At 35.9% G+C, this 25,911-nt stretch overlaps 1 protein-coding gene across 2 annotated transcripts; it reads left to right on the forward strand.

Moving 5' to 3' along the window:
* The first annotated feature begins 2,296 nt into the window (after positions 1 to 2,296).
* On the forward strand, positions 2,297 to 6,354 carry LOC131652880 (amino acid transporter AVT6B-like). 2 transcript variants are annotated; one of them, XM_058922865.1, is made up of 6 exons: positions 2,297 to 2,494; positions 3,434 to 3,970; positions 4,058 to 4,210; positions 4,470 to 4,673; positions 5,156 to 5,624; positions 5,897 to 6,354. In XM_058922865.1, exons 2-6 carry the CDS (start codon positions 3,541 to 3,543, stop codon positions 6,024 to 6,026), a joined length of 1,386 nt encoding a protein of 461 aa, XP_058778848.1. In that variant the 5' UTR covers positions 2,297 to 2,494; positions 3,434 to 3,540; the 3' UTR covers positions 6,027 to 6,354. The 2 variants fall into 2 exon arrangements, with proteins under 2 accessions (XP_058778848.1, XP_058778849.1); XM_058922866.1 differs by having other exon boundaries at positions 3,449 to 3,970.
* The last annotated feature ends 19,557 nt before the right edge of the window (positions 6,355 to 25,911 follow it).

Raw genomic sequence — 25,911 nt, forward strand, 5'->3', positions numbered from 1 at the left:
TTTTTATATTAAATGAATGATGATAATAATGATCACACTCTTTGAGATTCAATACAAATGAAATGGGATCCTATGGTCAAAATTGGGGTATGAGAATTGCCCTTATTTAAGTTTCTTCTATCCGAGGAGGGAAAGATCAGGATCTTCGTCTCAGCGTGATATGAGGGACTTAAATACAAAATAAAGCACAATTTGGACCCTAAGAGACCACAAATATGTAGGACAATGATATGGATGCAAGACTCTGACTTTTGCGGGGAATGGCAACATACATCATCTTAACTTCATAATAGAAGAAAAGGATTAGATTCACTGGGAAAGAGACAAATAAACATTGGGGAGAGATTATAATTCCACTGGGTAAGATTATGACTCAACTGGGTATGTTCACCTACTATCAAATGATAGCCTAAGCTGAAAGTGAAGGATTCCAAGGTTACAAGATATATCATCTACTATCGAACGAGCGATAGACTAAGCCGAAGATGATATAAGGAAAAATAAGTCATCTACTACAATAACTAAGGTAGGCTAAGTTGAAAATAACGTAAGATTCCGGGAAGATCAATCTAACTACTACCATAATAGAGGTAGGTTAAGATGAAAGTGGAAGAACTTCAAAGCTACAAGGTATATCACCTTCTATCGAACGAAGGATAGACTAAGCCGAAAATGATATAAGGAAAAACAAATCATCTACTACCATAACAGAGGTAGGCTAAGCCGAAGATGGAGTGAGTTTCCAGGGAGAACAATCCATCTACTACCATAACAAAGGTAGGCTAAGCTGAAGACGGGAAGACTTCGCAGTGAAAAGGGTGTATCATCTACCATCAAACAGGTGATGGCCTAAGCCGAAGATGATACAACTTCCAAAATAAACTTCCATATAACAGGATTTCACTTCAAGTATTGTTTTATACAATTTAGACATATATTGTATTTATAAGAGATAATATAGTACTTAAACATATATTATGTTTAAAATAACATAATTTTAATTTTATTTATAATAAATATTATGGAGTTTTTTATTTTAATTTTTTTAATTAAAAAACTCGTTTAGGGTCAGGTAATCCGAAGCCCATCTAGGTCCGGGTAGTAATTCTCGAGCTCATATTACACATGGTCTTTTTGGCCCAACCCTAAAAAGCACAGGGCTTGTCCGTTTATGGTCGGGTAGTCCATTTTGACAACTCTACTTTTGACATAATAGAAAGGACAAGGTTTGAAATAATTGATTGAATAATTCACTCCAGTAGGCAATCATGTAAGTTGCGGAAAGATTGATATGATTAAACATATACAAATACAATATATATATATATATATATATATATATATATATATATATATATATATATATATATATATATATATATATTAGCACAACAGGCAAGCTACCCGCCTTTGGAACAATGAAATGGTTACTTCAAAACCCTTTTTCATTAATTTTCAAAAATACATTTTTGAAATTGTTTCGAAAATGTATTTTGAAAATAAATTTAATTTTAAAATTGAAGCATGTCTCAAAAACAAATGAATTGAATTTGTGTAAAATACGTTCAAAGATATATTTTTAAAATTTAAAAGGAATTTTCAAACTTTTATAGGATATTTTTACAATTATAGTGTACATTAAAAAATTCTCACCATATAAACAAAATAAAAAAATTATTTTAATGTTGGAATCTCCTTCTTCAAAAATCATCGGTAACAAAATTAACTGCATTTGCAACAATTTTTAATTTTTAATTTTAATTTTATTTTTTATTTTTCATTAAAATAGTAAAAACAACGTCATTTTAATTTTTCAAAATAAACAAAAGAAAAAAATGCACTTAAATCGTCGATTCAAAAAAATCGCTGATTTTTCTAATTTTAACGGTTTACAACGATTCAATGACATTTCTGATTCAGTTATTGAACCAGATCGATTACTTGACCAGGTCCCAGTTCGACCAGCCAGTTCAATCCGATTTTTAAAACCCTTGCCCAAATAACTCCATTTTCGTGTATCCCCAAATATGTCCACATCCACACACTAAGTGGAAGCTAAACAAAGAGTAACGTACACACAATGGAGAATCAGAGGAAGATAAGAAAACAAAAGAAAGTGACAGATTCACATAAGAGAATCCGAGAGCATCTTTTAGTAATCATGTGCTTCTTTTTGTTAGTTTTGGAAATATTTCTATATACATCTACTTACCATGATTTAATTTAATACATATATAGTTATTTTTGTTTTCCATATTTAGATATCTATAGAATAATGTTTTTTAAGAAAAATATTTTAATAAAATGATTAATTGACTGATAATAAAAAATTTAAAATAGAATAAACTACTAAATCCCTATTTCATGCATTTGAATGATTAAATCAGTGCACATTCCTTTACAACAGTTTTACTCGAGCATTAAAATGATAACTTATTCCGTGGAATCGCTTATTCTTGCTTTTCCTGATCTCGAACTGTTTCGCGCCAAACAGGTTTTTCATTATTCATGAATTATTTCCATTGAAATTGAAATAGCTCCAATGATTCTGATTGTGATTTTGTTGTATTTAGTGAAGATTATATGATTCACCCAATTTTTTATTCTTCATGAGTAGTTTGTGTTGCATCAATTTCCAATTTCAATCACTACTGTTTATGTTTGTGTTTTTCTCCGTCTCTGTTTACACCAATTTTAAGAAGCTAATTGTAATAATATTCATAATAAGTATTCTCCCGGTTTTAAATAACGGTTGGTCGCTGCATTCGCGATTTTGGTCGGTACAGCTGTCGCAATACTAATTACGGTTGTCACTGTGTGGATTAACTATAATTTGATCTTTATCACAAAAGCGGAGGTATCGGTATCGGCACCTTTCAATACTGTATATCGCGGCCGTTTTTGCAGTAACGAGTCCTTTTTTAAAATTTTGGGTGTCGGTTTGTAGGTGATAAGAGAGAACCAGTACCTGCGGTGAGAAAATCCCAACAATCATGAGTTACATCCTGATTTAGGTTTGGAATTTTTGAAATTATAAAATAAAAATTATATATGGTTTTTACAGGCTTTCTAATGGAAGATTAGACGGTCACTGATGTCATAGTTATATGATTATGTGGAATTTAATCTAGTGATAAGAGTTTGAATTCACTTTTTAGATACATTGAATAACGGATATATCATATCATTATATAAATCATATACATTAATTATTCAATGTATTTAAAAAGTTTTTTTTCATTATATTAGATCAGATACATGCTTTTAATAATGAAACAATCAATGCCAACTTTGCATGCTTCTAATTATTTTACTTTGGTTTTATGTTTTTGTTTGCACTTTTATAACATGTCCTTAAAGTCAATATCTCTGGTTTTGTTTGATTCGGTACTTATTTTGCTGTTGATATATGGTTTTTGAATCATGATACCAGTATAGTTTTTGAGAGAGTATCAAGAAGCTGATTTGAAATTTAGAGAAAGAGAAGCTTGTTTTCTGAAGGAAGAGAGAGTGAGAGAGAGAGAAACGTGAAAACTGAAAATGACAATTGGAACTCTTGCACCTGAGGCAGAGAATATGAAAATAAGGAAGAAGAGAGAAGTTTCTGATGAGAATGCACCTTTGTTACCTAAGTCTCAAGAAACAGATGGCGACTTTCATGAATTTAATGGAGCTTCATTTTCTGGGGCTGTTTTCAATTTGTCAACCACAGTTATTGGTGCTGGAATCATGGGCTTGCCTGCTTGCGTCAAGAAGTTGGGGATGGTGCCCGGTCTTCTTGCCATAATCTTAACGGCATTATTGACAGGGAAATCAATTGAGTTCATGATCAGATTTTCAAGGGCAGGAAATATATCTTCCTATGGAAGTCTGATGGGGGATGCCTTTGGTAAATACGGAAAAGCACTGATAGAAACATGTGTTGTAGTCGCTAACGTTGGTATTCTAATTGTTTACATGATTATTATTGGTGAGACCGTATTCTTAAATCTTTTAATTAAGAATTTATATGGATGGACTCTTACTGTTAACAATTTTGTTTTGTTCATATTTGTAGGTGATGTTATTTCTGGAACTGCCTCAAGTGAAATTCATCATTCTGGTATCCTTGAAGGATGGTTTGGTGTCCATTGGTGGACCGGGCGTACTTTTGTTCTTGTTTTCACAACACTTGCTGTGTTTGCACCTTTGGTCAGCCTTAAGCGAATTGGTGAGTGACTGTACTTTTCCTCATTAATTGATGTGAAAAATAGAACACATATAATTGTGTTACTTAGTAAGAAAATTATCATTGAATTGATTATAGATTAGGAAACAATGTTAGGAAGCTGACTCAAATTGTACTCACATAATCATATAATGATTTTAATACACACTGTTTAAATTTCTGTACCTTGGTTTTAGATGTTTTGTGGTACACTAGTATACTGCCTATATCAATACCGGTATTCATTCTCTGGTTGTTGCAGATTCATTGAGATTCACATCTGCATTATCAATTGGGTTAGCAGTTGTTTTCCTTATCATTGCTGTGGGGATCTCAATTTTCAAGATTATAAGTGGAGGCATTGGGATGCCAAGACTCTTCCCAATCATTACTGATGTAGCTTCAGTTTTTGATCTATTCACTGTAACCCCTGTGGTAATGTCAGCCTACATCTGTCACTATAATGGTATGGAAATGTTTGAAACCTTTTCATAGGACTCGATATCTTGTTTTAATGTTTTTACTCAGAATAGACTTGTGTAATTCTTAGTTTTTTATGGATTTGTTTATAGAAGGATTGAGGTCTTCTGACTACTTCTTCCATAAGTATCGCCTCATTCCATGTCGAACTAATTTGAAAAGAAACCACACATGTCAATTTTGTATAAGTAAAAAAAAATTGAATTTCATACTTCCTCTAGTCCTATTTATTAGAGAAAGTTTACATTTTAGAGTCATTGAATAATCAGTGTATCTGGTCTATTATTAGCTACAGGACTAGGAATACAAAATTTTGTTAATCCAATTCCATACATTGTCAACTATTGCAAAAGTTTCAGTTATGTGGGAAGACGTCATGATTGTAGTTAGCTATCTAGATCCACCTGTTTACGTCATGTATGTATTGTTTGGTGGTTGCAATAATTTTCATGTACTCTTTATTTGCAGTTCATAACATAGATAATGAACTGGAGGATTCCTCATGGATGCCTGGGGTTGTTCGTACTTCCCTTACACTATGCTCTTCAGTGTACGTACTGACAAGCTTCTTTACGTTCCTTCTATTTGGGGAAGAAACTCTTGATGACGTGCTAGCCAATTTTGATACTAATCTTGGAATTCCTTTTGGTTCCGTGCTCAACGACATTGTTCGTATTAGCTATGCTGCACATCTTGTGCTTGTATTTCCTGTAGTTTTCTATGGATTAAGGGTCAACATAGATGGTCTGATATTTACCTCCTCAAGAAGGCCTTTGGTTGCCGATAACTTCAGATTTGCATCAATTACTATTGGCCTTGTTGTCTCTATCTTCCTCGGAGCAAATTACATACCTAGCATTTGGGATATTTTCCAGTTCACTGGAGCAACAGCTGCGGCTTGTGTAGGATTCATATGTCCAGCTGCAATCACTCTTAGGTGAGTATCATTCATTCTTGAGAGTATTATTCACTTATTAAACAGACTTACTGATTGAATCCGAGTAATATTCGTGGTACATTTCCAAGAAATATACTCGTATCTTGAAACAAATGCCTATTAAAAGTTTTACTAGACAGCGCGGTAATAGTTTAAAGAATTCTAAAATACTTATCATTCCCTTGAAGTAGTTTTCTGAAGGTTATTTATTATTCATGCTTTTGCTGATGAGTTATCTCAACGATTATGATTAAGCATTTCATTTCTTACAGGGATAAATACAACATGGCAACTAAAACAGACAGGATTCTGGCTGTCCTTATGATAATCCTTGCAGTCTTGTCAAATGCTGTGGCTATATACAGTGATGCCATTGCCTTGATCAAGAAGAATAAAACTTAAGGTGAATTATTTCTTGATTTGATAGTTCACATTACAGGTATTTTAATGCTCTCAGATGAAAGGAACATATCAGTTTTTTTTCTTATAAGGTCTAATGGGTTTACTTTCATATAAAGAAACTACCATGTCCACTTGATTGAAAGAGACAGAAGAAATAAATAAAAACTTAAACCCGTATATTTGTACGGTGTTTGACAATATATTTGTCGTCAAAATATCATCTCATAATATGCTATTCGTCGTTGTAATTGAGGAGGTTTATATTGAATGTGCCTCAATCTCTCAGACTTCATCACCCTCATAAATGTAAGAAAGGCATTTGTTGGCACTTTTGTTGCTTTACTAATACTAATGGCTAAAGGACTGAAGGGATGCCCCCTTGCTTGTGAAAGAATAGCTAAGTTCAAGCATTTTCAGGCAAGATAAAAATTCATCGGTCCAGTTCTGGATTTAGTGTTTCAATGAATATATAAACAACTTGCAAATTGATTCATATAGATTATTTCACCCAACACTTGTAATTGTAGTTTTGACGTACTATAATTGATAACTGTTTTTTGATTTTGAGATTGGTCAAAATTTCCAAATATGGTCTGAGGGTATGAGGGTGTTAGAACTCGGATGCACGGTTAGCTTTTGAATATTGGTTTCACTGTCATGTCATAACTGCTCAAGATGATAGTAGTTGATTTTTAAATCAACATTGATCGTAAAATCTTTTCTTGTATAAATGTTAAAATATGTTAAGCATATAAGCATATCAAAACTCTTTTAAAATTAAAGGAGGAAATGTTCAAGTATCCCTTACACAAGGGAACCACTTGAGATAGTTCTCATAACAAAAAAGAGAGTTTCTTTATCCACCTCCCTACCTTCTTGGTCACCCGTGGCGAAAACTCCAAAATGCCTCTTTATTTCGGAAATGCATTTCCGAAGTCTCTTTTTTATGAGAAAAAAGTGATTTCGGAAATGTACTTTCGAAAACATGTTTTTTTTTGATAAAAAACTGATTTCGGAAATGTACATCCGAGATAATGTTTTTTTTCTAGAAAATAGGTGAATACGGAAGTGCATCTTCGAATTCACCCCCTTGGAAGAATTCGGAAACGTACTTCCGAAATAAGGTCCGATACAGAATGAAAAATAACAAACAACAACGATTCAATTTATTTAAAGGATGAAGATTACATTACATAAAATTAAAATTACATATTGTTAAACACGGGTAGGTGAGGATGAGTCAACATTTTGATAACGCCGGCCCCCGATCTTTGAAGTTTTGCATCCAACTCGATCGGACCCTTCGAAGAAAATCGGTCGAAAGTTGTCCACAAAACCGCTAAATCTTCGTCATTTTGACTTCAAATGGGGTGAATTGAACGTCTCCCTCGTCGTTTAGCGATGGCGAGCGGTACTCAACCTTGACAACATTTCGATTTTTTGGATATTGCAATAGCGTGTTGAGCGACGTTATCAATTCCGCAAACGGCGTGTCGTGCGAGAAGTGGAATTGGAACGGCATCGGGTAGCCATTGGTGAAGTAGACGAATGCTAGGTGGGGGTAGGTTTGTGTCATTGGTGTTTTGTGGTGTGATGAGGATGAAAAAGATTGTGTTGTATTTATAGACTTAGTGGAGTAATAATGGCCCAACAAACCTTATCTTACATCCGGCGGATGTTTCGGAAATGAACTTCCGAAATAAGTCCAAAAACAACTATATTTCGGAAATGAACTTCCGAATTATGCAGAAACAGAGGTGAAAAATCAAATTTTGTGCATTGCATTGTGTTTTGAGATAACAATAACAAATGCATACAAAATAAGCACAACATAAACAATGACAACATTAAACATACTTATATTATATATGTATTGAATCAGTTTGATTTTACATGGTAAACGATAATACATACAAAAAATGACACACACTTGTCATTACAAAAAAAAAACGGTCCGGTTAAAACTAAAATTCGCCGAACCAATCAGTGGCGCTTAGATCTAAAATCGGTATGTTCTTCGACCGCTCTCTATTTTCCTCACGCTCTTGCTTCATCATTTCTTCAAACTCCGCCATTCTTTCAACGAAAAGATCTGGCCAAGTCTCTGCCTCATTTGTATGTTGTGCCGTCCACTGACAAGAAGTAGCCGGTATAGGACACCCCGGTTTCAAAAAAACTTGCATGAAGTGGCGCGATATTAGATACACGATACATATGATGCGGCTCGACGCGTCCAACGGCGGTCGGCTATGAAGTGGAAAGAATGTCTCACATAATCTAAATCTCGTAAAATGACACGTACTCGATCGTACACACTTTCTATGAGATGGCCCATATCGGGGAATGACATCCACTTCTAAATCGGGGCGATACCGCTTAGTGATGGAACATGTGAATCATGAAGTTTCTCAAAGTTTTCTTGATTTTCATAGAGTCGGGCATAGATGTCCCTATGCGAAGTCAACTCCGAAATAAGTGCCCGTCGAATTAGAGTGTGATTTTCTTCTCCTTTTCCGAGCAAACCCGCAACGGCCCGATATCCACAATTGCCATCGTCTCCAACATCAACTATGTTATCAATATATTTGTGCATAAAAAGCGGCATCTCATTAATGTAGATCATGAGAGAGTTTTTGACCAGAGGTGTGCGAGGCGACTTCGAAATATGCGCTCCTTTGTTACCACTACACTTGGACTTTGGTGTTGGTGAATCCGGGATCAATGCATCAACATGTTCAAAGTAGGAAGGAGATCGTTTGGTTGATGTGTCTTGGGTATTTTTCGACTTTTTCGGCGCACCTTTCGTTTTAACCGATTGAGATGGCGGTTTCAAATCGGTGGTCTTCGGAAATGCAATTTTTTGCAATTGTTCTTTTATATGCATTTTCATTGTGTCATCCGCTTTAGAAAACTTATCCATTATCACTTCCAACTTGTCGGAGATGGTGATTTTAGAATCATTTTCTTTCGGCGGCTTGAAATCATCAAAATGGAGCTTTTTCCAATGGTCGATTACTTCATCCATGCATATAGGTGAATTCAACTTCATCTTTTTAGAAAGTGTACAAGCACATGGAAGCCCGTATGTTTTTCTAATTGTGCACCCGCATTTAGAACTATCCGGACCCGTTGTCTCCGTCCGCTTAGCTTCATGAAACTTAAAATTCAATCCTGAACGAGATATGTTGTAAATCAATTGCGAGAATAGATTTTGGCCCTTAAACCGGTGTTCCATAACCATCTTGCTCCGACCGAAAGGTGTTTGAATTTTATTGTGTTGATTTTCGAGCATTTTGTTCACGGTGTCCCATCCCCGACACAGATCTCCTTTGCTATCACCCAACCATCTCTTCAACGCCGCATGTGCGGATTCAACTCGGTCAATTGTAGTGCAACCAAGATGTCTTACTCGATCCGTTCAATCTCAAACAACTTTTTCCTTTACTTTGTCAAGGATAGTGGATTCGACATAATGACAAAAAGTATTAATAGAAATGCACAAAGACCTAAAGTGTACCAATTTCTCGTTATACAATTCTTCGGAATGTGCATCTAAAATCTCCCTCCATGCGGCCATAATCCTATCCACCACAACACCGACTTTGATGACTTTACCGTTTTCATCCGGCCAATCTTTCGTGCCAACCGCGGGTTTGAGCTTACTTCTCACGTTACACGTTATGTGATACCGACAAAGTAATGCGGTCGATGTCGGGAAGACGGTATCGACCGCATTCATCAAAGCATTGTCTCGGTCGGTAACAATGACACTTGGCATATTATTTTGATCAACCAACAAAGACTTGCATATTCCCAAAGCCCATGTAAAGTTATCTTCTTTTTCACATTCCAAAAAAGCAAATCCGACCAAAAATGTCTTGTCCGTCAAGGTCACACCGACAATCTGTAGAAGCGGAAGCCTATACTTGTTGGTCTTGTTGGTCGAATCCATCACAAGAACGGTTGGAAATGTGTTGAACCATTTGATACTTTCGGGATGAGTCCAAAAAATGTCACGCACCGTAACATTGTCCTCGCATGTTCGGAAGCTTGACACGTATTGATTATCGCCTAATAGTTTCAAAAGTTGTTGCATTCATTGTATACTTGCTTGATATTTGAAATGCTATCCATTTTTTTCCGCTTCAAATAGGCAAATATGTTTCTCGGCGCCACTTTGATTATCGACAAATTTGAAATAACATTCTTCTCTTCGCGGGACAACCGACACGCCATTGGATGCCCGTGTAGCTTGGCATCCAAGGCATGATTATGAATTCCACAAATGACGCTTAAACGCCACAAATTATCAATCCTCCGAGTCACGTGCAACTTAAACAGACACCCACACTTTCTCGATCCCGTGTCGTCGTGTTTTAACACCCGGTTTGTTGGTACATACCTCCCACCCCTCTCGCAATTCAAAACGACAAAGGTTTTCCGTCTACTATTTCCATTGTCGAACCTTAAAATAACAATGCCAAATCCAAGTTTACTAGCTTCACTACGAACCCAATCAAGCAATTGTTCACGAAAAGTGAAACTCCGATCATTTGTAAATTGTTGTCGTACATCCACCGTATCGATCATGGATTTAACATCGTTATCCGAATCGTTATTAAGGTTGACATCTTCCGGAACTACTACGTCATCGGCGACAATGTTGTTCGAATGCACCATACCTAACATATGCAAAAATTAGCAAAAATGGTCAAAACTGTTTTTTTTACTGCCAGACATTATTTCGGAAGTACATTTCCGAAATTTGTTAGGTAACTTATTTTGGAAATGCACTTCCGAACTGACGCAGTTTTCATCACAGAAATCAACAAGAATATAGTGAAATAGGGGGATGAAATGAGAGATGTTTACCTCAAATTGTAGCTTTCAATGCTCCCTTTAACGTGATCAACGGTTTGAAACTTGATTTTGAGACGAAAAATGGATTGATATTGATTGAAGTTTTGGAGAGGGTTTGGGTTTGTTTTGGAGAAAAATGATGAAATAGTGAAGGAGGGAAAATGGTATATGAACACATTATTTCGGAAATGTACTTCCGAAATAATACCTGAATGTTAAAACTAACGTATTTTTTGAAATTTCATGCATTTCGGAAATGCATATTTGAAAATACCAAAAAATTAGTGTTTTCGGAGATGCATTTCTAAAGTCTGAAAAAATCTAAAAAAAAAATACTTCGGAGATACATCTCTGAAGCAGTGGCAAGTTGGGAATTTCGGCGGGGGTCACCCCCATAGGGGTGTCAATAAAGAAATTCTCAACAAAAAAATACAATATTCATTCAAATCTTTTGCTATTTGGCTTTTTCTTTTAAAATCTTTTCTAAAAAATTAAACATAAGTCCTCTACATAATTAAGAAGTAGTTCTCATATCCTCATGATATTGATTGATATGGTATTGATTCTTTTCCATTTAAAAGAGCTAGTAGTTGTATACTTGTTCTTTCATTGTGATGCAAAGATCCATCTGTTCTCATGTTTATGGTGATTAGTTGAGCTTTTTCCTTTAAGATGACAAAATATCTTTTCATTTAAAATCAATCAAAACAATCCATTGTATTTTTTTATTGAGTTGAACTACAAATACCCTGACTTCCCTATTACACTCAAAGGATATGTAGGAACAATATACAACGTCTTGCCGAGTATAAATAAAAATAATAAAATATATTATTTTCTCATCCCATCAATCTTTTGCACAGAACTCTTTATTTCATTACACGATTTTTTTAAAAAAAGGTTTTCATAGAGTACCACAGATGTGAGAGGTGCTAATATTTTTTTCCTGCATAACCAACCCCCGTACCCTTTACTCATTATTTTATTATTATTGTTTTAAAACTTCTTTGGATTTTATTAGCTCTTTTTCCATTCCTTTGGAAACAATAAAGATCCGTGACGACTCTTGCTTTATTTGCGAGTTAAGTCAATCAATAGCTTAATATCAGTTTTCCCGCTGCGACGGTAACACCTCGTTTCTTGATTAGATGTTTTATTCTAGTTTAATTTTTGAATATTGTATGTTATGTGATTTATTCGGGTTATTAGATTATTTAGCGGGGATGAGGGTCCTTGAGTTAGGGACATAGTAACTTTATTATAGGTGAATTAAACAAAATATCGATTATGTTATTAATTAATTAATTATTAAAATAACAAGAATAACAGAGAGTGTAGAGATTTTAAAGACAAAGTGGTATTAGCAGGTGAGTTAATAAGGGCATGTTGGGAAAAGCCTAAATTGGGATAATATTTTAATAGTGTTCTGGACTAGCCCCGCAGCGAGGAACAACCCAATCCATACTCGTTATTGGAAGGCCCAATGACCTTGGCCCAATGACTTAAGGGTAGAAAGGACATCACCCTTTCTACCCACCTCCAAGCTCTCTCCACCTTCCACGCCGAGGATGACTTACTACGATCTCGAGCGACCCAGCCAGCCTCTGAACGGTCATACCCTAATTTTGACCCCCTCTGAGATATCACACCTCCAGACATTTCATCAAATCCAAGACAGGTACTCAGAGCAGTCACTTGACCATCTGGTACTCAATCGAGGGTGCTCAAGGACAAGAGAGTTCAGGCAAAGGACCAATCAGTATAAGAATAATCTCTAATGCAATCACAAGACTCAAATGATTCATTCATTCACCTATGATTGATTAGACACCAATCATCAAGACTCATCTAGACTCAGATCACAAAACTAGGATTTTGGGCCCATCAAGGATTAAAATCAGGGATCACATTTGGGAAACCCCTCAAAGCTCAAGGACATCACTCAAAGGATTCAATCATCTTCAAATGATCCATATAACAATATCCATTGAGCATTGTGAAGGATAGAAAAACACTTAGAAAGGGGGGGGGGGTTGAATAAGTGTGACTTTAAAAACTCTTAAGATAAAAACAATTGCACAATGATTTTTATCCTGGTTCGTTGTTAATGAAACTACTCCAGTCCACCCCCTTAGAGTGATTTACCTCAACTGAGGATTTAATACACTAATCAATCTTGATTACAATGGTTTTCCACTTAGATACCTTCTAAGTCTTCTAGATTATACTGATCACAACTTGATCACTCTAGGAATTCACTACTTAGAACCTTCTAAGTCTTCTAGAGTCTACTGATCACAACTTGATCACTCTAGGAACCTTTTACAAATTAATGTAAAACAAATTCTTATAAGAGTATTGAAATGCTTCTTAATAAGCTATAATCACAACTGTGATATTTCTCTTAAGTTCTAAGCTTAAATCTCACTAAGATATTACAAGTGAAGTGAGGTTGAAGATGAAGTTTGAGAGCTTTTGAATTTGACAGCGTTTATGTATTTTTGCGTAAGAGTTGTGTATTGAGCTTCTCATCAGAACTTCTATTTGTAGGCGTTATGAGAAGATGACCGTTGGGAGCATTTAATGCATTGCATGATCCGTACAGCTTTGCATTTAATGTTTCACTCTTTTGTCAACTACCTCGAGCCTTGCTCTTCCTACTTTAACTGACTTTGCCTTTAATAGCTTCTAACGTTCCTTTTTTCATTCAGCGTAGCCTGTCATCTTGTACTTGCTTCTGATCTGATATTTGTAGATACAACGTTTGAATATCAGAGTCATTCAGCTTGGTGCAGAGCATCTTCTTGTCATCTGACTTTGAAGTGCTTCTAGCGTGATACCATAAGAACTTCAGTGCTTCTGCTTCTGAACTTATGTTCTTCTGATGCTTCATAGACCATGTTCTGATTCTGCTTGACCATCTTCTGATGTCTTGCGAGAGCATGTTCTGATGTTGCAATCTTGAACCTTCTGAGTCAGTGCTTCTTGCGCTGAATTGTGCATACACTATATATATTTCCTGAAATGGAAAATGCATAGGGTTAGAGTACCACATTGTCTTATACAAAATTCATACATAATGTTATCATCAAAACTAAGAATATTGATCAGAACAATTCTTGTTCTAACACATTGTACCTCAATTCAAGTTCTACAGTAATCAAATTCATCTAGTCGACAATTAGGGTTTTTTTGACCTAATTCACCTGGACAGTTGACTTTTAATCAGGACATGGATCCATAACTCAAAACATGGCTCAATAATACATCTTAAGCCCATCCACGACCATGAAATATATCTTTTATATTTTTATTGTTTTTATTTATTATTTTATAGATTTTATTCATTAAAATCATAATTTAATTAAGTAAAATTATAAAAATAATGAGATAAATTATATGGTTCCACTTTTAATCATCCTAGGGCCCAATTAACACCATGAGGGAGTCAAAAATCGTGAAAGCTTATTATGAGGAAAATATTCAAATTTAGAAAGATTTTGTATAAAATCTTTTCCAATTTTCATGTCACTTGGTAACCTAAAAGCCCAAGCCTTTTGTTGCCCTAATTTCACCCCATATATTCACACAAATGCTTGCAACCAGAAAAAAAGGGGGAATAGAGGAGACAAGGTTTCTACGTTACAATTTTTTCAAGAATTTGGGAGAAGTTGCACTCTTCATTCCAAGCCAATTCAAGAGCAAATAAACATTCCACTCAGCTTTGGAGAGGTTTTAAGGGAAGGATTGATGTGTTGGTATGAAGTTTGGACGTGTGAATCATGTTGGAATCTCTTCCTGCATGTGGCTTTCTGCCATTGGACAATCAATAAGATCCGTCTCTCTCCCCAATTCTAATTGGCCATACGAAACAGCAACGGGCCCCACATCCTGTTTATTTGGCTTTTTCTATTCAAAACTTTAATTTAGTATTTCTTGTTTTTCGTTTGTTTCATTATCAGCGAACGAAAATTGGTCAGGTTGAAGGAAATCCGCGTGGTAAGGCATTAGTGTGCAAGGTCACGAGCTCGAACCTTGCCTGGTGCACATTTATTTTGCAAAGCTATTTTGTTATGTTAATCTCACAAATCCTGTGCGCGCGAGCCTCATGTCCTCACAATGCGTCTTCAGACGGCCACCATCAGATCTTCCCAAGAGTGGATCCAACGCACCTGAATAGGGAAGCATACCATGGACCCCCAAGACTCAACCACACCAGATCTCCAACGCCCAGGTTTTTATTTATTTTTATTTTTTTATCTAATCTTTTTCTTATCTCTTTTAATTAAACTAATATAGTTTTTTTTTAGTTTTGTTTTTTAGGCTTTTTTTTTAAAAATTCTTAAAACTTTTAATAACATTTTTAATTTAGTTTAGGTTTATACCATAATTTTATTTAGGGTTTCTATTTAGATTAATTAACTTAGTTTTTAGGTTTAATCATAATTTAATTTTTAGACTTAGGTTTATTTAATCAAATTAGGATTTTAGGCTAATTAATTATTTTTAGGTTTTCAAACCCTGATTTTATTTTTGGCTAACTATTTTTCATCATGACTATTAATCACTGTTTTTCCTAAACCCTTTTAATTTTTGATATGTTGCCTTATAATTTGTAAGGTTTTATTTTTGCGCCAATTCTTCAGCTATTTTGTATTTTCCCCAAAGCCTTGTAATGGCTTATTGCATTCCTTCTATATTTTGCCTCTATCTCCATGCATGTGTTTATTGTAATAGTTTAGATTTATATTTTTGCCTTTGTTTTTCTGCCCACAGGTGTTTATTGTAATAGCGTAGGACTTTTAAATTCTGCCTTTAATTTCTGTATTTTTTTAAACTGCGTGGTTAGTAATCTTAGGGAGTGCAAGCCTTGAACTGAATTAGCATCACCAATTACAAGATAATATAACTGAATTGAATCACGTGATTGTGCCACACACACACCTTTAGGGTAACCTCTCTTGTTGCCTTATTACTGTTGCCTGTTGCCTTAATTTGTGAAAATAGTCAAGTCTCTCGATTCCGAGGATACCTAAAGCAAATGTTGCCCTCAGTTCATTCATCATCAAATTTGTCCCTTGATGCTTCCTCGGAAAAACACGATGATTGTCCCAATTGCTAAGGTATCCTCGCATGATGCCTAAAAAGATTAATGACTATTTTATCCTTCCCTAAAGACTACCTACCTCTACATGGTAGGGACAGTTTTATGGCGAACGATATCTCGATGACCCTTCAACATCCAATGAAAAGACTTCCTACCCTCTTATGGTATGGATAGCCTTTTTCAAACTGAAAAGCTAAAAGAACGATTTTTCAAACTTAGGGTAGGTAACTTTTAATTGCTTGCTCAATTCAAATTCAAAATCTTTTTTCCCACTTATTTTCAAATTTATTCAAAACAAGGCTACGCTTATTTACAAGCTAAAATCCTTAACGAATCTTTTTCTATTCACACATTACATTTCAAACATTTTTGAAAACAAAGTGAGCTAAGTAATTAAGAGCCCATGGATAACCATGGATACAAAGGGTGTTTTAAACCTTCCCTTTTGTATAATTTACCCCCCGAACTCAAAATTTTTTAAAAGGTCTTTTTCTGATCTTTTAGCCTTTCTATAAATTGGAAAAAATAAAAGTCGGTGACGACTCATGCTTACCGCAACATTGCTTGCTTAAATATAAAAATTCAGTTCACTGTATTGCAGAACTGACGACTCTGCTGGGGATACTTTTGAAAAAGAGGGGTTACCTTAAAGTTTAGGATCCACTTAAATATTTTCATTTGTTTGATTTGATTGTTTTATTTTTAAAGGCTGTTTTGGGTATTCTGTTGTGTGAAAGATCCTACACCCGGATCTAGTGTACCTTAGGTATGTGGCGATAGACCAAGGAGACTGTACAACATGTATCGTTATGGTTGATCTGGTGGCCACCGTTAGTGCGACGCTTTGGTTTGTCCTGATGGCCCTTGAAAGTGATCGAGGAGACATCTGGCTACCGCGTGGTGTCATTAAGCACTAATTTGCCCCTAGAACCTTAGTTGAACTTGACTTTGGCCTATAGGAAGTAGCGAGATGGATGGCTTTGGATTCCTGACTGAAGCCAGTTGATACTCGATGCTACACTCATTGAGATTGGACTCTAGGGATGTTTTTGGCTGGCTGATCGAGTGCCATGTTGAGATAATGCCCGCGAGAAAGATTAGGGATATGAGCACCATAGAACCCGATCTTCATCTAGGACAGGTTGAACCAACTAAACGTCAGTGGGGAGGGTACTTACCTACGAACTTCAAGCAAGCCTCTAAACCTAAGGACACTTGTGTTGACTTGCTTGTGTGTGCTACTAACCCTTTGGTTTCCTTGCAGGTTCTTCTTGTGGGACTCACTCGTCCTTACTACCTTACGCTTTGCCCGATGCACTGCATTCGCATAACATCATGACATCATAACACCATAACATAGCATGTTAACTAACCCTTTCAAGAATCTTATGGATTTAGGGCGCACAATTGCAGGTGCTCTAATCAAGGACCAAATTCCTATCAAGGGGCAGGCAGATTTATTTTCCTCTGGCCATGTGCCTTCCAATTCAGAGACTCAGTACCTATCAAGGGGCAAAAGGATTTATTTTCCTCTAGCCATGTACCTTCAAATTCATAAGTATCCCAAATTAGAGGATATGACCCACTAGATATGGTGAGCTTGATTCTCAAAGAAGGACGTTCCAAGACGACAGTCAAAATTCTTCAGACGAAGCTGTGATTGATTCAATGTCTAAATGTCGCAAACTAAATTTCCTAAAGATCCTTGAAACTATTGCATTTGCATTCATAACATCGCATAGAAGGTTTCTTACAATAGGTTTCTCATCCTTCCACGTTGTTTATTTCAGCATCATGGACCTCGAGGAATCAGTCAAAAATCTCCAGGCTCAGAACAACCAGTTCCAAGAGATGATCCTTAACTTGGCCAAGGGGCAACAAGAATTAAAGACACTTATGATCAAGAAGGAGAAGAGTCAACATAAGCAGCAAGGTAGTCCAGATAATCGAATATCCAAACCTAAGCGATCATTTACTCTGTTACACATGTGCTTGAGTTCTGCAACAACTGCTCAATCAGAACTTGATAACTCTATTGCCTCCATATTCATTTCCTACCAATCCCACTCATGGGTACAAGTACCATGCGAGATGTGCTTATCATTCGAATAGTCCTGGTCATGATGCAAAGGATTGTTGGTAATTGAAGCACAAGATTCAAGACTTAATTGACGACAAGATCATCGACTTCAACTCACCTGAGAAGCCTCATATGGCTAATGCTATGCGCAACCTAAACGGTCGTAATAAACGCAACCAATCTATAAGGGCAACTCTGATCTTTACACCAATTCCACAGCAACGATGCAAGTCAGACACTCCTAAGCGTCAATTCACCCAGATCAATATGTCACAGGCTCAGGCATTACAGTACTTGTTGAAGTCAAAATTGATTACTTTAAAGGATCCTCCTAAGAATCCTAGCACTTCCTCTTCTTGTTATAATCCTAATGCAAGATGTGCATATCACTCTAATAGTCCTGGACATGACACTAATAATTGTTGGACGTTGAAGAATAAGATCCAAGACATGATCGATGCTGGTGAAGTTGAGTTCAATCCTCCTAAGACTCTCGTGGTGATCACTGCTCCCATGCCTAATCATGACAAGTCTGATCAATGCCTAGAAGTTCGTAGGTAAGTACCCTCCCCACTGCATTTTAGTTGGTTCAACCTGTCTTATATAAAGATCGGGTTCTAGGGAGCTCATATCATTGACCTTTCTCGAAGGCGCTTATCTCAGTTCGGCAATCGAATCACCAACCGAAAAGGTCCTGAAAGTCCATTCCATATGAGTGTAGCTTCGAGTATCAACCAACTTCAGTCGGAACCAAAGCCAACCATCTCGCTACTTTCTAATAGGCCAAAGTCAAGTTCAACTAAGGTTCTAGGGGAAAATTAGTGCTTAATGACACCACGCGGCAGCCAAATGTTTCCTCAAGTCGGATCCCAAGGAACACCAGGACAAACCAACGTGTCACACTAACGATGGCCACCATATCAACCACATTAGTATATGATGTGCAGTATCCTCAGTCTCATGCCATTTACCTAAGATACTCAGATCCGGGTTAGGATCTTTCACACAAGTAAACCCAAACAGGCCCACAAATATAAAACAAACAATACAAACATTTAAAGTGAATCCTAAACTTTAATACGGTGAACTGACTTTATGGAAATGTGCGGATAGCAAGAGTCGCCACCGACTTTTATTTTATCCAATTTAATAGAAAGGCTAAAAGAACAGAAAAAGACCTTTTAAAAAGATTTTGAGTTCGGGGGGTAAGTTATACAAAGGGAAGGTTTAAGGCACCCTTTGTATCCATGGTTTTCCATGGGCTCTTAATTGCTTAGCTCACTTTGTTTTCAAAATGTTTGATTTGTTTGAAAAGTGGGGTGTGAATAGAAATTTGTATAAGAACTTTAGCTTGTAAATAAGCGTAGTCTTTTTGAATTTGATTTTTGAGAAGAAGTGGGAAAAGATTTTGAAGTTGAATTTGAATCGAGCAAGGAATTAAAAGTTACCTACCCTAAGTTTAAAATTCGTTCTTTTAGACTTTCGGGCGAAAGGGTCTATCCATACCATGAGAGGGCAGGAAGTCTTTCAATTGGATATGAAAAGGGTCATCGAAATTATCGTTCACCACAAGATCGTCCCTGCCATAAAGAGGGCAGATAGTCTAATGGAAGGATAGAATAGTCATTAATTTTTTAGGCATCATGCGAGGATACCTTAGCAATGGGGACAATCATCTTTTATAAGGAAACCTCGAGGGAGTTTTAATAACTTTAAAGGCAACATTTGCTTTAGGTATCCTCGGAATTGAGGGACTTGACTATTTTTAAGCAACAAAATTAAGGCAACAAGGCAGCAAGTAATAAGGCAACAGGCAACAAGAAGGGTTACCCTAAAGGTGTGTGGGTGCACAATCACGTGATTCAATTCGATTATATTATCTTGTAATTAGGTGATTATAGATTAATTACCGGCTTGAACTCCCTAAGTTACTAACCATGGCAGAAAATAAAACAGTTAAAATCCTACGCTATTACAATAAACACCTGCGGGGATGGGGGAAATTAAAAGGCGGAAAAATAAACCTAATCTATTACAATAAAACCCTTATAGGGTAACAGAAAAATAAAGGAAGAAAATAAGAGAGAGCAATATTTAATTTACACATCTTTGAATGCCTTGATCTTCCTCGAACCCTCAATTGACTCTGAAAATCTGAGAATTAAACGGAAAATAATAGGGGTGAGTGTAGGAGAAATTCATTGACTATTTGAAATAAACCCTATTTTGGGCAAAAGGCAAAATAGGAATTGAAATGATATTTAAACAAAAAAAAAGGAGTTAGAACTTAGCTTTTTGATCTGATGGCGCGTGGCTGAAGGATCTTTGATTAATCCTGAAAATTAGGCACAAAGAAGAGAAATTTTAGTGCACGAGTGATCTAATGACGAACTTTGCAACCCTAATTAGGGCACAAGTTAACCAGAGTTAATGGGCAACACCTACCAGTAAATTTAACCTAAGGCTATTAGGGTTTATAAATGAATCGAAGTTAACAAACCTAAAAAATTTAGTTAATTAAATGTATATACAAAAATAATAATTTTTATTGTTAAAAAAAATAATTATTGATAAAATTGTGGAAAAATCGAGTTTTCGATAAAAAATAATTATACGTAAAAAATATATTAATTTTAGTAAATGTTAAAAAAGATTTCGAAAAATATTTAAATAAAAATAATAAAAAAAGAAAAGGAAACAAATAAATAAAGGCTATGTAATTAAAAATAAAAAAATTGGAAAAAACTTAGCTCTGGATCCAATGTAGGTGTGTCTGGAGGGAACATGGTGGTCCTGCAGCTTCCTGGACGCTTGGATCAGGGTGCTTGGTGATCAAACGGTGGAGATGTGAGGTTGTATGGTGGGTGCGTGTGGATGTGATGCGTACAACCTGTAAACAAATCAAAGTAAAAAATAAATGACTCGGGCCAAGAGTCGAACCCACGTCTTGAACGTTAGTAGCATCTTCAACTTGCCAACTGAGCCAATCAGCTGAATTGTTAGTGAAAATAGACCAATAAAATAAATATTAAAAGTCAGTGCTATGGCCAAATTCAAACGAAGTCAATGGATGGGCCCCACTGTGTCACCGGCAGACCAATAGCGCAGAGAGAGGGAGAGAGAGAATTGGGGAGGTTGACCAGCGAATCGAAGCTTGCCATGCGCGCGGAGAGAGGTTGAATGGCTGACCGGCCAGTATGAACTGCACGCGTGTCACGAAGAGGTCCAAGAGAGAGCCGTTCATCATCTCCTTCATTGGGCACGAGTTTCAGCTACGAATTTGCTTGGTTTTTGTTGCGACTTTACCATGAGACATTCGTAGCAAATTCTGCATCTTTTACACCCTGCGAAAACGAGTTAAAAAACAAAAAAGACATCTCAAATCTACCAAAACGAAGGATGCGAACACGATGGTACGGTTTGGTATGAAACCGTCTAGAACTATGAAAATGATGGGCATGCTTGTTCTTGCCCTAACAATGGTAAGTCCTGTTCGCGACGTTAAAGCTTCATCACGATAGTTCTAATCTGTCCTAAACAAAGCCAGGAACTCATACAAACCATTAAATTCAATTGAAATGCATCGGAACATCATAAACGAAAATTCACGAGTTCTTTAAAAATATGAACATGGAATGAATGCTTCAGGCGTTATGCCCCTTACCTGCTGATACAATGTTACTCTCTTACATCTTAGAGGTTGACTGGAGCGACTGGAAAGCCCTGAAATCCCTTGAAGCAAGCACACGAAAATTCTCACATTCTTTGATATTTTCTCTTTGAAACCCTAGCCTTCTCCTCTTCTCCTTGGCCCTTTTTTTCGTCCCTTGCTGGCTGCGTGTTCGAGTATATATATATGAAGATTTTAGGGTTGGCATATTTGGAAAGAAGCAATTGATTGGTAAGAAAAATATCTGAAAAGATATGATTGAAATTTGAATAAAAAGTGTTTATTTTGCATTCAATATTTCTCAATCAAGGGCCAACGAAATCCCTTGGATTTGTATGTGAATATATATTTAAGATTGATTGCAAAAATAAACTCATGCATATCTTTTATATTCCTTATTATTTATTTAATTAAATTTGACTTTTAATGAATAAAAATCAAAATAAATAAAATAAATAAAATAAATAAAAGAATGAATCATGAATGGGCTTAGGGGTCGTGGATAGGCTATGGATCATGTTTGGATCAAAAGAACTTGGGCCCATTTGGAACAAAATTGGTTTTGACAAATATTTTCCTTCATGCACTTCATCAAAAATGTCCAACTTGTGCAACTTGTATCTTGCTCAATTTTCAACCTTTTTGAATGTTCTTGGACTTTTTAGAAATATCAAAGGGTCCTTTAAACACTCCTTTTGGTTTCATCTTCATTGAAGTTTCCATGTTCATGTACACTTTGCAAAAAGATGACTTTTTGTTGACTTTTAGAAGGACCTATAATGTTTTGATCCATATCTCTCAAATGGTGCATTTCTGGCCTTGGCTTGTGAGAGACAAAGTTGTAGAGAATTCAATTTAATTCAAGATAGGCTTTGATTGGGAAATTTCTGATGTTCCATGTGAAAGTTATGGATGGTCAAAGTTCAGTTGACTTTCTCCTATAAAACCCTAATTTAGAACTTTGAGTTTTGTTGATTTCTGAACTTTCCTTGATGAGTCATGATCAATCCTTGATAAAATTATGAATGATACTTCCAAATGAGGATGTTGACCAAAAATCAGGAGTTTTGATTGTACTTTGAGCATAGTTGACTTTTATGTCAAACTAGTCGACTATTGACCATTTGAACTTTTGACTGAGCAATCTTATGAATCAGAGCTTGCAACTTGGGATGGGGATCCTTTGAGGTATATGAGAGACCAAGGGTTCCATTTGAGGTCTTAGAACTTGATTTTACTTTGAAAAGATCAAAACCCTAGTTTGGGGGTTGTTGTTTAGGAGAGGGTACAGTCAGTCAAGTCTTGAGTTTCTGATGTTCAAATGAGCTTGAGTATAAAAATGATGGGCAAATTTTGGGGTATGACACATATGTTTTGTGATATTCAACTCCTGCTAAGCTGTAAGCCTTTTGAGGGAGGATGATGAAAACGATACCGCAACCTCATCCAGTATGCTTTTGAACAGACTATGCTGACGATGTACATGCATTGTTTCAATTCCTAAACAGTGGAGATATAAGGATGTTAATCCCTTGTAAACCATTTTGAGCCTAAGAAGTAGAAGTTTTCTTTCATATGCATTTTAAAACCCTTAATCATAACCTGGGACAGGATAATTACTCAGTTAACTCAGTTATGCCGGCATTTCTTCTACACAAATAGTAATGGGTTCCTGTAACCATTAAGCCAGACAGTCAATATCCACCAAAAAGGAAAAGATGTTAAGTCAAAACCTATGAAGGAGACTTATCAAAAATCAAACATCTCGCTGACTGTAATCTCAAAATAAACAGTTCAGGCAAAAGTTAGGGATAACAAAATCAAAGTTAAAAAGGAGGTTGCTAAAAAAATATTTTCGACAAAAGAAAACATTTCAAAAGAGGTCACTACAAATCCTCGACAAAAAGAAAATATTACAAAAATAAAGGATGACTGCCTGTCCAAATAAACTTCCGATACTTTAACCATCATCAAATGTCAATTTACAACTTCAAGCTTGGTTAAGGCTTAAACGCAGAGTTAACTGAGCATAGGATCGAAGAACATCACGAAGATTGGGATAGGTATAAATAAATTTTTGAGCCATTATCCTTTGTTTCTTAAACCGTGAACCAAGCCACGTTACAACCCTTGAAAGTCCTAACTGAATCATGGTTAGTTCGAAAGCGTACTGTCACCAAAAAGGTATCCTGACTCCTTAAGGTTTACCAAAAATGCTGAGTTGATATTTCGTTTTTACAAACATCACGTTTTTACAAATATCACGCTTTTACATCTCCTATTTTAATGTTTTTCAAAAATTCAAGACAGATATATGCATTGAATCTCATGAATTCATTATTAAACATATTTTGCTATATTATTTCAAATGTTAGCATCAGGAAAAAATTGCACAGGGTACAACTAATGACCAAAAGTTATCTCGACAGACGAGATCATTCCAGAAGAAATTCATGTAAGGGTAATAACATGCTTTGTTCAATCAATTTAGGGCAATCAGGTCAAGATTTAAAAGAATCTCTCAGGAGCATCAGACAATCAGGGGCATACATCCAAGTAGGTTTGAAGCTACTTCCCAATTGACATGGGGCATTGTCCTAAGTTTATGGCTACTAGGGGCATGTCACCCGTAGTACACATCTTATAAGGTCCTCACGAGGCGAATCTCTTCAAAGTTCCCTATTAGCGGAGGCAAAGCTACGCAAAGCCTGTTGACACCTCAACCAACATTCATTGCTGTATCCCAATCAATACAAATCCAGGAATGGTAGTTACTATAATACTAGGCGCACGTTCCAGACATCCATGTATTCCCACAAAGCCGGTTTCACAGGATCATATCCCCACAGAGTAATCATTAAGAAGATATCTTCAAATGTTCTCGTCCCAACAAAGACTTAGCTCCTCAACGAAGTTTACATCTTCAACACTGCTGGTTCCTCGATACTTTTCTCTCCTCCAAAATATGTCCATCTCATTTCTCCTTTCAAGCTCATACCAAAGCTCAAGACTCAAAGACACACTCTCCTAAAAAACAGCCCTCCAACTAGGGTTTTGCCTTTCTCAAAGAAAAGTCAGGTTCTGATACCTCTAATGGACTCCATGGCCTCTCATATGATTCAAATGATCCTCATCCCAAGTTTCAAGCTCTGATTCCTAAGATTGCTCAATCAACAACTCAAATGGTCAACAGTCGACTAGTTTGACCTAAAAGTCAATTGTGGTCAAAGTACAGTCAAAATTTCTGATTTTTGGTCAACATCAACATTTTAATGTTAGATTCATCATTTGATCAAAGGTTGATCATGATTCATCAAGAAAAGCTCCCAAATCATCAAAAACCTAAGTTTCTAAATTAGGGTTTTTAAGGAGAAAGTCAGCCCTATTTTGAAGGAAATTGAATTCTCTACAACTTTGTCTCATTAAAGCCAAGTCTAAAAATGCTTCATTTGAGAGATATGGATCAAAAGGTTATAGGTCATTTTTGAAAGTCAACAAAAACACCTTTTGGGTCAAAGCTCGTAACTTGAACATGGTAAACTCAATTGAGATTAAACCAAAAGGAGGTTTTAGAGGACATCTTGAGCTTTCTAAAATGGTCAAGAACACCTTTATAGGGTTAAAATTAAGAGAGATACGCATCGTTGAAGTTGAGCCATTTCTAGAAAATGCATGAAGCCAATATGGAGCAATTTTGGATTTCTTTTCAAATGGGCCTTAATGTTTAAGCTATCCACGAGATTTCAAGCCTATAAGGAGCCCATTGATCCTATAAATTTTATTTCATGATTTTATTTAATTTATATTTGATTTTATTCATTTAAATTCAAAATAAATCAATTAAAATCATATTTAAATGAAATAAGATTCTATGATTCAATCACCAAATATTTGATCAGCCTAAAGTCAACATCCAATGGCCATGACACGTGAGAAAAAAGATTGGAAAATAAAAAGAACCAAAAACAGAAAGATTTATATCTTATTTTAGCAAATTTCCAAGAGATCAAAAAACTCAAGTATCCAAGCCCATTTTGAAACCCTAATTACATGTGTTATGTATCCACTTCAGACTCATACACAAGGGGACGAAAGAGGCTAGTTTGAAGAACCCTAAAAATCATCCAAAATTTCCAAGTGATAGGGCATATTCAAAATCAATTTTCCG

This window comes from Vicia villosa, linkage group LG2, assembly GCF_029867415.1.
Source record: "Vicia villosa cultivar HV-30 ecotype Madison, WI linkage group LG2, Vvil1.0, whole genome shotgun sequence".
In the NCBI taxonomy this organism is placed as follows: Eukaryota; Viridiplantae; Streptophyta; class Magnoliopsida; order Fabales; family Fabaceae; genus Vicia; species Vicia villosa.